The sequence below is a fragment of the Babylonia areolata genome, chromosome 1, assembly GCF_041734735.1.
Source record: "Babylonia areolata isolate BAREFJ2019XMU chromosome 1, ASM4173473v1, whole genome shotgun sequence".
NCBI lineage: Eukaryota > Metazoa > Mollusca > Gastropoda > Neogastropoda > Buccinidae > Babylonia > Babylonia areolata.
In genome coordinates, this window is record NC_134876.1 from 56,672,182 (window position 1) to 56,687,528 (window position 15,347).

Here is a 15,347-nt window from a genome sequence, read left to right on the forward strand (position 1 = left end):
TCATGAGTGTATGCAGTAAAATTGTGGGAGTGAAACAAGCTAGTATGCAAGAGCTGTATGAAAGTTGAGTGGTTAAAAAAAGCAGGCAGATAGCAACTGACGACACCCATATTTTAGCAAAGTATTATGAGCTATTGCCATCAGGACGACGCTACAGAACTTTTAAGTTGAAATCCAGAGCTCTGAAGACTTTTATTCCACGTTCAATCCACCTTTTAAATTCTTGAGAACTCTGTGTGTGTGTGCGCGCGCGCACTCTCATGTGAGACATGTGAAAGTCCGTGCATGATAGGCTGTACCTTGTTCTAGTTGTGTGTGTGTGTGTGTGTGTGTGTGTGTGTGTTTGTGTGTGTGTGTTTACTGAGCTTAAAACGTGACAATTGGTTATAATGAATGTGCAATATGTAGGAAGAATAATGTGCAATATGCAGGATGAATGTACAATGAATATGTCTAATGCTAACGTCCATATTCTAAATATATTTCTCTTTAATAATTACGATGTAATAATTAATTGCAATGTTTTTAAAAGCGAATATGTGAAATGCTTTTATTTGAGAACATATGTTTATTACTCTTGTTTGATCAAGTTATCCGCGTGTGTGGGGTGGGGTGGGGGGGGGGGGGGGGGGTGCGGTGCGGGTGTGTGCTGATTATCTGGTTGTGGTTTTCCGCAATTCATCTTTATTCTTATCTTATCTGTCTATTATAATCAATGTGCAGTATAGTAGGCTATGTTTATAATTATATTCAAATAATGTTTCTTAATTCTATCTGTTTTTACATTAAGAATACTAGTTATTACCTGCAGTGTGTGGATGTATGTATGAAACGATGTATGTGATATTTTTTTACATTTGTATCTTCGTAATATTTGTTGGGGCTGTTGTTGGCTTTTACAGTTATGGTCCCCATGTTGTTTACTTGTCTATGTTGTGATAATGCACCTGACCAAATTTCTCCAGTTGGAGATAATAAAGTTATTCTTATCTTATCTTATGTTTTCCTCATTTTGTGTCATGGCCTTAATGGGAAATTGATATTCGATAATTGGAGTCACTGGATATTCCAAAATAATTATTTGACCTAATACAAGTTGTGGCATAAATGGAACGGGATGAATTTGGTGAAAGGTGAATGTGGAAATTATATGGAGAGCATATATCTTACGGGTCTCAATACACTGTCCCAGTGTTCCGGGGCAAACGTAGACAGCCTAGTCCGAGGATACGGGATCAACCCACTGTCCGAGAGACGTGGTAGCGGCCCAGTTCGGGGAGACTGGAGCGGGACAGACCTGGCTGAGGTCTGATGAGGCTGGTGCAGCCTCGAGACAACACGTGTCTTCAAGACCAAGACACGTCCAAAAGAACCACAAAATTTATGTGTGTGGCACAAGACCAGAGGCGATATGTTGACCGTTCAGCTCATGGACCCACAAAAACATTGAAGAATGTCAGCATTCCCCAGACTCAAAATCGGATGCCTGCGTTTGTGTGTGTGCGTGCGTGTGTATACTAATTGCTTGTTATGCAGAACAATTTGTGAATCTTTTTTGTTATATTATATAGGCTCAGGGGCAATACCTCGTGTCTGTTTTGTTTACGGAAGAGTGTGGGAGGATGGGACCGAACTCGCATGTGAATGTTTGTTGCCTCCCTTTAGTCTTTCACTCTTGCGTAACATTCCACTTTGTGATATTAAATGAAGTAAAAATAAAGGTCAGAAAGCATTTGTGTATCACACGTGTGACTGTGTGTATACTTTTTTTTTCTGCCTACAGGTCCATTTATTTCCAGCAATTTTTCATAAACCTCTGGCCTAGGGTACAACTACAACTAGGCCGAGAGAATATGATTAAAATTCATCCAGCATTTTGTGCAGTCAAAATGATTTGACAGTGCTTTTGTGCTTAAATAAGTTGAAAGTGACAAGTCAATAGACTAACAATTGACAAACACTTGAAACAGAAATGCACTGCATGAAGTTTTCAAGACTGACCTTTCCAGATGACTGTGCGCATACTTATGTTTATGCGTGCGTGTGTGTGTGTGTGTGTGTGCGCGTACGTGCGCACATTGGATTGTTAAATTTTCTGAAAATCAAAGACACAGACAGAAAGGGCGTCTAACTTTTGAGGTTATCCTCAGAATGTTTCCTTTTGGCAGATATCTTTGAGTATGAATGATGCCCAATGCAATGGATAGCCCCAAATCAAATGTCAGCAGAAGAATGTTTAGAACCTGTGTGTGTGTGTGTACTTTTTAAAATTGCGCAACACTCCACGGAAGTGGTCGGCAAATCTTTCAGCTCCCCACTTGGAAAAACGATAGAGGACATAGGCCACACTCTTTTTACAAGAAAATTGTACCATGATACAGGACAATATTTCAACAGTTAAACTGTGCTAAGGCATCCACAGAAATATGACTTGATTGAATGAATGATATGGATACTTATATAGTGCCTATCCTCCGTCGGAGACCAAGCTCTAAGCACTTTACAAACTCGGCCATTTGAATGTCTCCCCCAAAGACTATCACCATGTCTCTACAACAAAAGTCCCCTACAAACCAGCAGACACAGATGACTTTATCAGGACTCCCACTCACAAAGTGGAGGGGGATTGAAACCGAGGTCACCGTGAGAGCAGGGCATAAAAGGCCACAGAACTTACGACAGTGTTTTTATATACTGATGATTACAGTGGAGAATGATGATGCTGCTACTATGGAGGTCCATTTTAGGTTTAGGTCAGGAAAATTGAGCAACACACCCAAAGATGCATCTGAAAAGTGGATGATACTTGACTGGTTTGTCTTCCCATTTAAGCCTGCGTAGAGAGCCAGCTATGGGCAATCCCCCCCCCTCCCGAACCCCCCTTCATCTCTCCTGGAATTGAACCCACATCCTCCCAGCCATCAATCAACACTAACCACTTCACCACAGTGGCTGGTGGTCAGCTGCATGCAAATCTTTATGCATAAATAATACTGAATAAATAAAATACTCTATTTCATCTTGATAGGATCCCTGTCAATTATTGTAATGTTGGTGTTAAAAAACACACAAAAATCCCATATGTTTACAAGTGTACAAAACGACAGGCATAACTTATGACTGCTTCCAAGAAAATACCTATCGCCCAATCGAGCCACATATGTGACCTGGTTGAAGACATAATTAGACAAACAACAAGGACGCCAAAGAATCGATAGATAGAGAATACGAAAAAAACTTAGCTGTATGCAGTGCACAGGAACAGGTGTCGAGATGGCTGCCGGAAAAAGAGGGCGCTAGCTAGCGGGACAAAGGGGAGGTTACCTACTTCCGGGAGGTTATCGGCTGTAGTTGCTTTCATTTTCTCTGCATAGGCAGATAGTAGTTTGCACAGGACAGGAATGTCAGACCCCTGCTGGAGTCTGCACTAGTTGGGTCACGGTTAAGTATGTGTAATTAAATCTGAAATATATGGAGATTTATTACTTTCAACCTGAAGTAGCGTAGAGGCACGATGACAGATTTGGTTTAATATCCAGTATTCACCAGTGATCAGGGTTCAAGGCCCTGTTTTGACATGGTCTTGTGTCCATGGGAAAGGCACTTTACTCAGGTTTTCATCATTCCACCCAGGTGTGAATGGGTACCTGACTTCAGCTGAAGGTAAAAACATTGAAAGATTACTAGACCCTGCCTTGCTATGCAGAGTCTTATAACACAGTGGATATAAATTCACTGCTCTAATGGCCATAGCAAGGCTATGCGACCTTTAACCTAAATTGAAGCAGCATCTTCATTATGGTGATGGCTGGATGCTTTTATGAACATCTACAATCTTCTCTAACAAGGTCATTGATTCACTTTATGTACAGTCAAAAAATAAACTATTTCCATTTGACAAACAAGATATGTATTTCGTATTCGTTTTCTCTTTCATATCACAACAGATTTCTCTGTGTGACATTCGGGCTGCTCTCCCCAGGAAGAGCGAGTCGCTACACTACAGTGCTACCCATTTAAAAAAATTTTTTCCCTGTGAGCAGTTTTATTTGTTTTTCCTATCAAAGTGGATTTTTCTATAGAATTTTGCCAGGAACAACCCTTTTGTTGCTGTGGGTTCTTTTACGTGCGCTAAGTGCATGCTGCACACAAGACCTCGATTTGTCGTCTCATCCGAATGAATAGCATCCAGACCACCACTCAAGGTCTAGTGGAGGGGGAGAAAATGGAGGCTGAGCCGTGATTCGAACCAGCGCGCTCAGATTCTCTCGCTTCCTAGGCAAACGCATTACCTCTAGGCCATCACTCCACATAAATGTAGAACACTAGATGGGTAGTTCTTGTTTAACAACACATTATTTTTTGTTGTTAACATCTGCAAGTTGAAAAGAAAGTGTGTCTGTGTTTAAAAACTGGACAAGTGAAAGGAAAACTTTCAAAACAGGACTATTTGAGAAATGAGTGTATGCTGGATATCTGGCTGGAGAATCTTTTGCTTGTGATCAAATCTCTCTAACAGACCAATTTTCAAGAGCAGAAACTAAAAAACCACACTGATTTCAAACTGCTTAAACTATGTTTGATTTTTTCTTTCCCCACTGACCCCTTTCTGGCTTAAAAAACAAGAAACAGAACAAGTATATTAGTCATTCTTGAATGATTTCATTCTGTTGCTTCAGACTGACTGATTGCATCATTAAATACATCAAACAATTCTTTGAGGACAAGCACAACAGACCAATTGCATCAACAACAATACAGACATAAAAACAAATACTGTGACTGTTTTTTCCTGATTTTTTTTTTTATTCAATTCAAAGTTGCACTAAAAAGTTTTGTCCATTCATCACAGCTGGGTAGCCCGCATCTCCACAAACACAGAAACAGACTCACATGTAACCGATCATGCTCACAAGACAGGACAAGCTTTACAAGGGGTCCCCCAGAACACCAATCACTGTACATCTCTCACACTCTGTCATTTCCCATCACATAAAAATTCACTCTTACCTCACACTGCGCGGCACAAATATAAATCTTAATTTGAAGAGTTCATGTAACATGCCAGAGTCAAGGAGATTTAATATAGAAAAAAAAGGATAACTTTTTGCAAGCTGATGTGTTGAGTAGAATGAAATCCTGGTTCTGACTTGACCCCAGTCAACAGGGGAAAATTGTCTGCACAACATTGAAGACAGGCACAGGATAAAGAAAATGCCACAAGTCCAGCCCAATGACACTGGTCACAACAGTCACCTCTCCATTAACTTCTGCAAGCTCTAGTCCTTTGTTGTCCTTTCTAGGACCTAACTACAAGGCAGAGGCCCAACCACTCACTGGTTGACCGTCTGGCCGTCACAGTTCTATACACCACTGCCACTGGATTGTGATCAATTGAAGCTAGTATTTACTTTCACTGTTCAATGTCAACACATCACCCACACAACTACACAACAGCTGCTGCTGACGCTCACAACATGCCCTCAACCTAACAAATATACGCACAGAAATACCACAGTAATCACTATATTCTCTTGATTTTCCTTGTGGGTCTTTAATAAATAGGTTGTGTGTTACCAGAAGAAAAAAAACAAAAAAACAACAACAAAAAAACAAAACAAAAAAATAAACCATACAAAAAACAAAGACTGATATGAAACTAAAAAAGGGTAAAGGGTTGCCAATTCTTGCATAATGATGAAATGAGGCGACACCTGTGTGGATGTCATCCCCCCTTTCAAGAATCCAGGCAGGCAGCAGACCAAACTGAAGATGGAAGAAAGGCGCACTTCCCGTGAAAACACTTTGTCCTGGGAAGTAGGACTGCAGTGGTTGTTGAGGAAGCAGAGAGCTGCCAGGCAGAGTGGTGCAATCCAACACCAAAACCATACCCACAAAACGCATGCACACACACTTAATTATGGATCTTGATGGCTTTCTCCTGGTAACTGTACCGGGTCCGTTTTGCTGTTTTGTTCACGTGGTCAATGCCCAGCCAAGGACGTGCTTGCATGTTGTTGCCTGCAACAATAGAACAGTGGATACCAATCCACACTATCATGGAGGAGAGAAAAATTATCTATAAAGGGGGGGAGAAAAAAAAAAAAAAAAAAAAAAATATAGGTCAAGATGGTAATAAAACAATTTCAAACGCAATACTGATACAAAAATAAAGGATGTCCTGAACAATGTGAGAAAATTATCACTGCCATTCACAACACAGCTGAGATAGTCAGGCTGCAAAATACTTCCAGGGCTTTCAAGCTGTTGATGTGTTCATTAAGGAGGAAATAAATACTTATGAACAATGTCAACATCATGACAAGAAAACGGGTAATACAAATGTCAACCTCATTTGACTCCATCCAGATACAAGGAAGACACACCAATGTTAAGTTAACTGATATGACAAACTCAAGTGTCACCAGCCACTGTGAAACAGCTCATACCCCCCCCCCCCCACCCAAAGAAAGGAATTAACATTGCAATGAGTCATCACTACGAACTAGGAATTGCGTTAATTGGCTGGCAGAGGGCAGACTTGGCAGGATGTCTTATTCCTGAGTTTGCCATGAGATCTGGCCAGAGTAAACCAACAGGTCTAGTTTGCATCAGACTGACATGGAACAGTATGTGACACAAAACCATGTTCTTTAACATTTTGTGGATAGTAGTACTGACCATGCAGATTCTGAGGCATGAAGTTTGTGATATTGATGGGCTTCTCGTCCTCTGTGAGGTAGTCCAGCCGTCCCATCATCACCAAGGCAAACTTGTACTGCAAACATTATGTAACATGGGTCTGTAACACTCAGGACCCTTGACATCGCATCTCAAATGTGATGAATTCACTATGCATTCTACTGTGCACTTCATGTCTTTTTTTTTTTTTTTTTTTTTTTAAATATAGAAAACACAGCACTAACAAGTTATCAAATTTTACAATGTATATGTGCAGTTCAGTTCAGTTCAGTTACTCAAGGAGGTGTCACTGCGTTCAGACAAATCCATATACACTACACCACATCCTCTAAGCAGATGCCTGACCTGCTAGCAGTGTAACCCAATGTGCTTAGTCAGGCCTTGAGGAAAACAAAAAAACAACAACAAAAACACACATAAACAAATAAATGGATAAATCATTTAACAAATAAATAAAATGAAAAACAAATGTAAAATAGAATAAAAATAATTAAGCAAATAGATAAGTAGAAAAAAAAAGGAACAGAGACAATAATAGTAACAAATAAAAAAACAAGTAAGTAAATAAATGTTAATAATCACACAGGTATGTACACACAGACACACACAACAGATATGCAACAAATAGGCGAGTTCACAGATATGAAAGCACAAGCAAAAGTGCACAGGCCCAACACTACACATAAAAGTGGTGGCCTAAAGGTAACGCTTCCGTCTAGGAAGAGAGAGAATCTGAGCGTGTTGGCTTGGTCACGGCTCAGCCGCCGATATTTTCTCCCCCTCCACTAGATCTTGAGCGGTGGTCTGGATGCTAGTCATTTGGATGCGACGATAAACCAAGGTCCCATGTGCAGCATGCACTTAGCGTATGTAAAAGAACCCACAGCAACAAATGGGTTGCTCCTGGCAAAATTCTGTAGAAAAATCCACTTTGATAGCAAAAACAAATAAAACTGCACGCAGGAAAAAACACACAAAAAAGGGTGGCGCTGTAGTGTAGCGACATGCTCTCCCTGGGGAGAGCAGCCCGAATTTCACAAAGAGAAATCTGTTGTGATAAAAAGAAATACAAGAGCACACTAGCCCAAACAGAAAAACACATTCTCCATCTCCCCCTCCCAAACACATTCCTACTTATCGCACCTTCCACGGCACACACACGCACGTGCACCCATGAGAGAAATGAATGTACCTTTTCAAACTCCTTCTCTGGAACATCCATGCGTTTTTGTATCCTTTCCTTCACTTTGATGAAGGGTTCATTCTGAAAATGCATTGAACCAAAACTATTCAAATTTCAAACCTCATTGGTCAGTGTGGTATTTGTGTTTCAAGTTTAAAAAAAAAAAAAAAAAATTCATTTGCTTTATGACTTTTCAGTAGAATAAAAAAAAAAAGAAAAAAAAAAAAGCTGGAGTAGCCACAGCCATATGCCACTAGACACAGTATGCATTTTCGATAGTATGCATTTTCAAAATGTGTTACTTCCTCTCACTTTTACATGTTGATGAAAAAAAAAATCTGAAAAGTAACACACTGATTCTAAATTTGAAATGTAAATACAAGAGCATGAAAACAATGGCTGAAAAGATAACCAGTGGTTGAAAAGAATAAGGTTCACTAAGACATTCCTGTAACACCAATGCTACACACAGGATACAAATAATGTACTTACATTCTTTATCTTGATCAGGAAGGGAATCCCAAATGTCTGGTAGATTTCCTGAAATTTATTTGGAAAAAAAAAAGTTGAAATATTCTCTGACATGAAGAAATTCAAGTTCATGGCACATCATTCACAGATCAGTGAAACAGAACATGTACAAGAACAAGCTTATTGAATTATAAGTCTAACATAAAGTTAGCAGTGTCTGTGAGTAAAACACTACATTGATGGATGTCTCAAGAGAGATCTTTAAGAGACCCAAGATTAAGATGGATGTGGAAACAAAAGGCAAGTGAGAGATGGAAGCAGGAGAATGGGGAAACAGGGAGTTGTGAGACAAATGAGGAGGTGAGGGGGGGAAGAGAGGGAGAGAGGGAGAGAGGGTGTCCATGTCAAACAAAACACAGAAAAGATCCTCCTCCACCTTTTTCTGTGATGCATCATCATTGTCATTGTCATTTTACTAGTGCACAGACACATGACACTCAGATTACAAATCTTCATTCAGCAAAAGCTGTCAAAATCTCTAGCCTAGTATGTCATCACTGTGTCATGAATGATCAAAGAGATTAAGAGAGAACAGTTACTCCTGAGGGAAGCTAGCTAGTACAGAATAAGGTTAACAGCATACGAGATCAGAGGTAGCAGTTTCATGTGCCACAGCACATGAAGTAGATCAAGTAAAAAGAGAATCTAAATATTCAAGGCAAGAGAGATGGAGAAAGATATCTATTTATATCTGTACATCTCTCTCTCTATATATATATCTCAGAGCAAGCCCGACAGGAAAGCATGGAAAAAAGGCCAGAAAGACAAGAAAATCCCATTGCTCAAAGAAATTAATCATCAACATGTCCTAACCCATCCCAACCATCAGACACATATACACACCAGGTGATGGGCCATCAAGCTCACAAACCTTGTGGAAATGAGCAACAGGTATCAACAGCTCATCATCTGGCAGGGCAACCTCGTCGCTTGGTACCTCTTCCACGCGGAAAGTCCGGGTGCCTCCCGCAGACAACTGCTCCAGCTGAGCATCTTCTCGTTGCACAGACAGGATTTTGTAGCTGATGATCTCTAACAACCTGCAGTCACAACACCTTCCTCTGAGAACTGTACATTAATACATTTTCCATGTAAAAGATGCACTGAATTGCATCAACATGTATAAAAAAGTTGAACATACTTGCAGCACCCTTCAAAAAATTTTAGGAAGAAAATGTCCTTTAAATCACCCTTTACTGTTATCCACTGGTGCAAAATAGCACAAGGCAGTATTTTCAGGATGTGGTAATGGGCCTGCTAAAAAATTACTGTTAAGCCAGTGGTATTTGGGCCTGTGTCACACAGGCTTGAAATGCCCCTCAGGAGTAAGTGTATGAATGTGACAGGGTTTATTCCAGAGGCCTCAACCTGATTTTGTGGAGCGTTTTTGAGCGTGATCAGGTGAAGGAAAAGGACCATGGTCTGATGTTATGAGCCCTGGGTATTCCATTGTAAGGGTATGAGGCTTTAATAGCATATATTGCCCCTCAAGACAGATCAGGGCTGCACATTCTATGCATGACCAGGGTTGCTATGGAAAAATGTGTATTGTTTAGGTGAAAAGCAATCTGTTTAGGGAGATATGTTGGGACCTGACAAGGCAGAGAAACTGGTGTATGTTGCCCGGGACAAGAAGGGTGGAGACTGGCTGAATGAGGATTGGCAGGGGAGTAACTTTTGGGAATGTATTAAGGACAAAAAGTCTGGCTGAAATCATATGGAAAGGGTGGTGTCATAGTCTATTTTTCTTTTCTTTTCTTTTTTTTTTGGCACTTGCTGCTAGAAAGCAACACTGGCATGTTGCCTATGTATGAATGGCTGACATTTGACTACACAAATCTTGAAGCTTCTGGGACAGGGAGAAGGTTGTGTAATTGTCAAGACAGGTACCAGGCTTCTCTTGCTGGGTGTGGCATGCTGGAAAACATGCTTATTGTTGTAGGCAGTTAATCACTGGGTTGGATCAGGCTGTGGGAGTACACTTCAGATGCCTCCAGGCCATCATGTCTCCTGTAGTGGAGTTCTCAATGGAAGAGGATGCCTCCGTGAGGAAAGTTTTGTACAGAAGGTACTTAATGAAAAAAGGGACTAGATCCATGACTGGCCTCTGGCTCTGTGTGGTGCGCATGAAGTCTGGGATGGAGCCGGGAGGAGCATCTGAGCCGCAAATGTGGGACAAGCCAGAAAAACCAAGAAGTCTGCTGGAAAAGAGGATGCTGTTTCTGTTAACACAAGCGAGGTAACTTACCAAGGGTATCAGCCGCAGCTATTTTTGATTTCTATGCATAGCGTATTAGTAGTTTGGACAGGACAGGAATCCCTGTTGGAGTCTGCACCAGTGGCTCACAGTAAAGTATGTGTAATTAATAGGAAAATTTGCATATATTCAAAAGGTAAGATAAACCTTGAAAGTCCCCATTCACTCCCCCCAAATTTCATTCTACCAGTCTGTAAACATCCACACTCATGATCACAGAATACTGAAGAGCACCTACCTGAGTTTACCAGCTCCATTATCAGACAGCTCCACTTGTTTCTGTGCTTCAGCCAGCAGATCACTGACGCGGCCATTCTTGTCTGGGTACAGCACCAGCTCTCGCTATGGACACATCAGTCAAATCATACACCTCATGGACGTGGGCACAGTCACAATTACAGCATCATCTTAGAGAACATTGGTATTGATGGAGGATTCAAATCTATTTTCATGCTTCTCAACAAAATAAAACGATCAACACTTTCTGCTGCCACTTCTGACATTCACTGGTGTTGAAACATACTGTCAGAGTTGTTCTGACTAGATTTTCTGAAAAGTGTGTGGTATATTTTAGTTACTTTAACTACTTTAACAGGAAATGCTCTCTATGGTTAAACCCATGCAGCAGAGTAGCTCTTATTTGCTTCCCAAAATGAGTGGACAATTGCTCTCCAGTATAAGTGGGTGCAGTCGAACCAAAGATAACAAGAACAAAATGTATCAGTACAGAAAGGTTATCTATACCCTCTTGATGAAATGTAGCTTGGTAACATACACTACAATATTTCATTTTCTTTAAAAAATTTTTAAAACTTTTTTTTGAAGTCTCGAGACCTCTTGGAACAAAGAAAAACAGCAATGCTGTTAAAAAGAGAAGGAAAAAAAAAGGAAACAACAACAACAACAAAAACCAACAAAAAAACAACTACCGAAAAGCATGCATGCTTATTTCATAAACATCTGATGCAGACTATTATCAAATGATGACAATGTGTTATAAATTATCAGACCACAGCTCTATTATACTGTGAGAAGCGCTTCAAATTAACTTAACCTATCGTCAAATGAGAAAAGTAAAGTAGATCGAACTATCACAATTCCTTTAACTAAAATTTGTAATGTCATGAGACAGTAATTAACTGACCTCTTCCTTCAGTTTGCCATTGACCCAGGAACACTTGAACTGCCGCTTATTTTCAAGGTCACTGATCTTGATGTTCAGCTGAAAACATTTTAAATTGGCACATGATAAACACTGTACTATCCATCATGAAAGTATACCGAGTGTATTCGTCACAGTATTATCTACTTTTACTAGCAATGACCTGTTTCCATTTTGCATTCAAACAAAATTGTATTCAAAAAAAAAAAAAAAAAAAAAAAAATGCACACTATAGTTATCAAAGTCATTTCCTCACAAAAACAGAAAGGTAAAGGGATTGTCAGGACAAAAATTAAAACTGATCAGAAATGAAAAAATATGTGAAGGAGAATTAGACTCTATGACAAAGTGAAGATGTGGTTTCATTTAGTGTGAAGTTACTTGAAATTGTTAACTACATATTTGACTAATGAACTGGCATCTGTTGACATTTTACTACAAAAATCAACAAGTCACTTGCAAAATTATGATTCAAAGCTGCTGTACAGCATCTGAATCAATAACATGGTAAATACATTATGCAGACATATCTATTTGATCCCCTTCCCCAATCTAGAAAAAAAAAAAAAATCAGACAAACAAATAAACAGCATTCCGAGCCATACCTGCTGATAGAACACCTTCTTTGGTTGTCGAGGTTTGGCATAGATAAGGAGATCCTTCAGGTTCCCCTCAAAAGTGCACTTCACTGGATTGCCTGGCCCATCACGGTATCTAGAAGACATGAAACTACTGACATTGACAAGAATGAGTACCAGCACAAAAACAAAACAAAAAGAAAAAGAAAAGAAAAGCACCTCACATACACATGAAATATGTACAGTTTGTGGCTTGAATGTATAATGGTCATGTCTAAACACTCAGGCAGAAACTTGGTAAATGTGATCATGGCTGCATCTTTTCTCAGGCTAAAACTGATTCAAATAATCCACAATATCAAAGTCAACAGCCACCCTGAGGATACCCGCAGGTATCATTTAATTCAAAATAATCCATCTCCCTCTTTGTTTTGCGCTAAGCATTTCTAGCAACCACTGTGTCTGGAAAAATAGTCTTGAACATTTTAAGTATAAAAGACAACTACACAAACGTTACACAAATCTACCAACACATAATCATACCCCTGACTCTTGAAGAACTGCAGATGGTAGGGGTCACAACCCAGGTGTTGGGCCACAGCATGGGCCATCTGGTCATAGTTCATTCGCAGTGACAATTCGAGTGTGAAGCCTGGGTCAGTAAGCACTTGCTTGTCACAGAATGTCACTTCCACTTGGTAGAACAAGTCCCTAAAACATCATAGTTCCAAAAGCCTAATTTAGATTTCAAGAACAGTCCTCAGTGAAGATCTTTCTCCTTCAGTATGACATGCATAGCGTTACTTTGTAAACAGACTGCCTCATATCTGCCAAAATATGTGTACCATCTGCACACCAGGTCAGAATAAAACTGTTAAAAAGTCATCCAGAGACCGGGATCAAAATCACAACAGCTAGGATACAAGATGCTACTACTCTCTTTTCAGTTCAGTTTTATACATATTTAATCAATGTTGAAAAGGAAGTGCTGTAGATAAACAATCAAGTCAACTGTCTATACAATCAAGTCAACCGTTTACTTTCTACTAAATCTTGACAGGGACAAAACATGTGGAAATCTAACTTAATTAAGCTTTCAGCCACCATCACCCAATCACATCAGCACATGTATACCTGAAGTAGTCTTTTGCTGTGGGAAACTCGTAGTTGGCATGGCCATCATCCTCACGCTGAAAGACAATGATGTCCCCATCCATCAGCTCGTCCAGTAGCTTCTCTATGGGCAGGGTGAGGTCTTCCAGACGTTCAATCAGGTTGGGCTTCACCTCCTAAGCATAAGACATTAGGAGGTGAACCTGTTATCAGGGGGCGGAGGCTGGGGGAGGGGGGGGGGAATGTATTATGGTACAACAAAATAGTGGTAGTAGAGAGGGTGTGTTCAATATGCTAATTAACCTATCATATGCACCTGATAATAAAGTAGAATACTGAATACAACTTACAGCAGAACTGTGGATTAACAACAGCTCAGCAACGTCTAATGATAAAATAAAAGTCATTATGGTTACTGACCAACAACAAATCAACTGTTACAGAAACACCAGCGATGAACTATTTATCTTATTTCATAGTAACCTTTTCTGGTGTGTAAAACACACAAGAACCTCACCTCAAACAGCATCAGTGGTGTGTTGATGGGAAAGCCAGCTTTCCTGTTCAGTTCTGGAACTAACTCAACTGAAATAAAAGACATGCGCCATTCAGTTTTTCCCCCAACCTCATTATTTTAGTTCAAATGATTTTTCAACTTATATTAACAAATATATATAGAAGCGATGATCTCGACACCATAACCCCTCCAAACCACTGACTGGCATGTGTACATACAATTTAAATATTCCAGTACCATTATGATCATTTTGAAAAAAGTCCCGATCAGTTTCTTGTGCATTCTTTCTTATCAATACTTGAATTCAAATCCTGCACTTCTGTGAGAACAACACCAATTTAACTGCTGTCACTGATTTACTTTATTTCAAACTGCTGCTGCCAGCATCAAAACATTCCTGAAACCGAAATCTCACACAACTAAAAATCAATGTTTGGTAATATCCATGCATGGAGAAATCAGGAAATTATCTTCATATCATAGTTCATGCTTCATTAAAAATCATCTAGTTGACTCATTACACTCTCCATTCAGGAATGTTTGAAAGATGACAATGCTGAATCATCACTACCTGTGCTGAGTCAGCTAAAAAAGTAACAAACACACGCATGTCTTTGTTCTGTAGGCTGATGGCCACCTATACACTGGCACCTATCCCTACAATTTGGAAACACCTCCAAAGTTATACAAGCTTCCCATCATGAACAAAAACTCCAAAACGTTTTCTTTTTCCAAACATGTTGATTTTAATCACGATAAGAACTATGTTGATGGTGTTCCAGACGAAAGCTATTACAAATTGGAAACTTTCCAAGTGTTTAGCCAATTCAGTAATGAACATTTGTTTTTCAGTTCTGGATTTCCAGCTTCTTCTACAGGGAGAGGGAGAGAGAGTGACAGAGAGAGTGTGCGCGCGTGTGTGTGTGCATATGCATGTGTGTGCAATATTGTCTTATCAGCCTGCACTGTTATCTGAACCAAAAGCAGAGGCATAAACAACCAATACTTGAACTCACTAGCTTTTGCTGAGATGGGAACATACAGATGGCCACAGTAGGAGACAGCCTTGGTCCGAGGGTTGTACAGCTTCAGAAACAACAGCACATCACCTGAATCATATACAGCTCTCTTCTTAAGTATGTCAAGGCATGACTGAGATAATGCTACACTTTGTTATCTTTGTAATCTCCCTGGAGTAATCTGTGATCAATGGCAAAGCAAAAGAAAAAACTTTCTGATAGCATCAGCTGATACAAAGGAATGCTGATCACAAAATATAACAACTAGCATTCCCTCCCACAACC

General features: G+C 39.8%; 1 protein-coding gene across 2 annotated transcripts in view; it reads right to left on the bottom strand.

Moving 5' to 3' along the window:
* Positions 1-4,783: 4,783 nt before the first annotated feature.
* The window catches only part of LOC143284357 (ubiquitin carboxyl-terminal hydrolase 7-like), a 48,072-nt gene continuing 37,508 nt past the window's right edge, over positions 4,784-15,347 (bottom strand). For both annotated transcript variants that reach the window (XM_076591070.1, XM_076591069.1), the window contains exons 22-33: positions 15,060-15,152; positions 14,044-14,111; positions 13,548-13,702; positions 12,957-13,124; positions 12,441-12,549; positions 11,818-11,895; positions 10,912-11,015; positions 9,288-9,456; positions 8,378-8,425; positions 7,895-7,966; positions 6,682-6,778; positions 4,784-6,021 (exon numbers count right to left, since the gene is read on the bottom strand). In XM_076591070.1, coding sequence (XP_076447185.1) covers positions 5,915-6,021; positions 6,682-6,778; positions 7,895-7,966; positions 8,378-8,425; positions 9,288-9,456; positions 10,912-11,015; positions 11,818-11,895; positions 12,441-12,549; positions 12,957-13,124; positions 13,548-13,702; positions 14,044-14,111; positions 15,060-15,152 — 1,268 coding nt within the window. In that variant the 3' untranslated portion in view covers positions 4,784-5,914. The remainder of the gene's footprint in view (positions 6,022-6,681; positions 6,779-7,894; positions 7,967-8,377; positions 8,426-9,287; positions 9,457-10,911; positions 11,016-11,817; positions 11,896-12,440; positions 12,550-12,956; positions 13,125-13,547; positions 13,703-14,043; positions 14,112-15,059; positions 15,153-15,347) is intronic.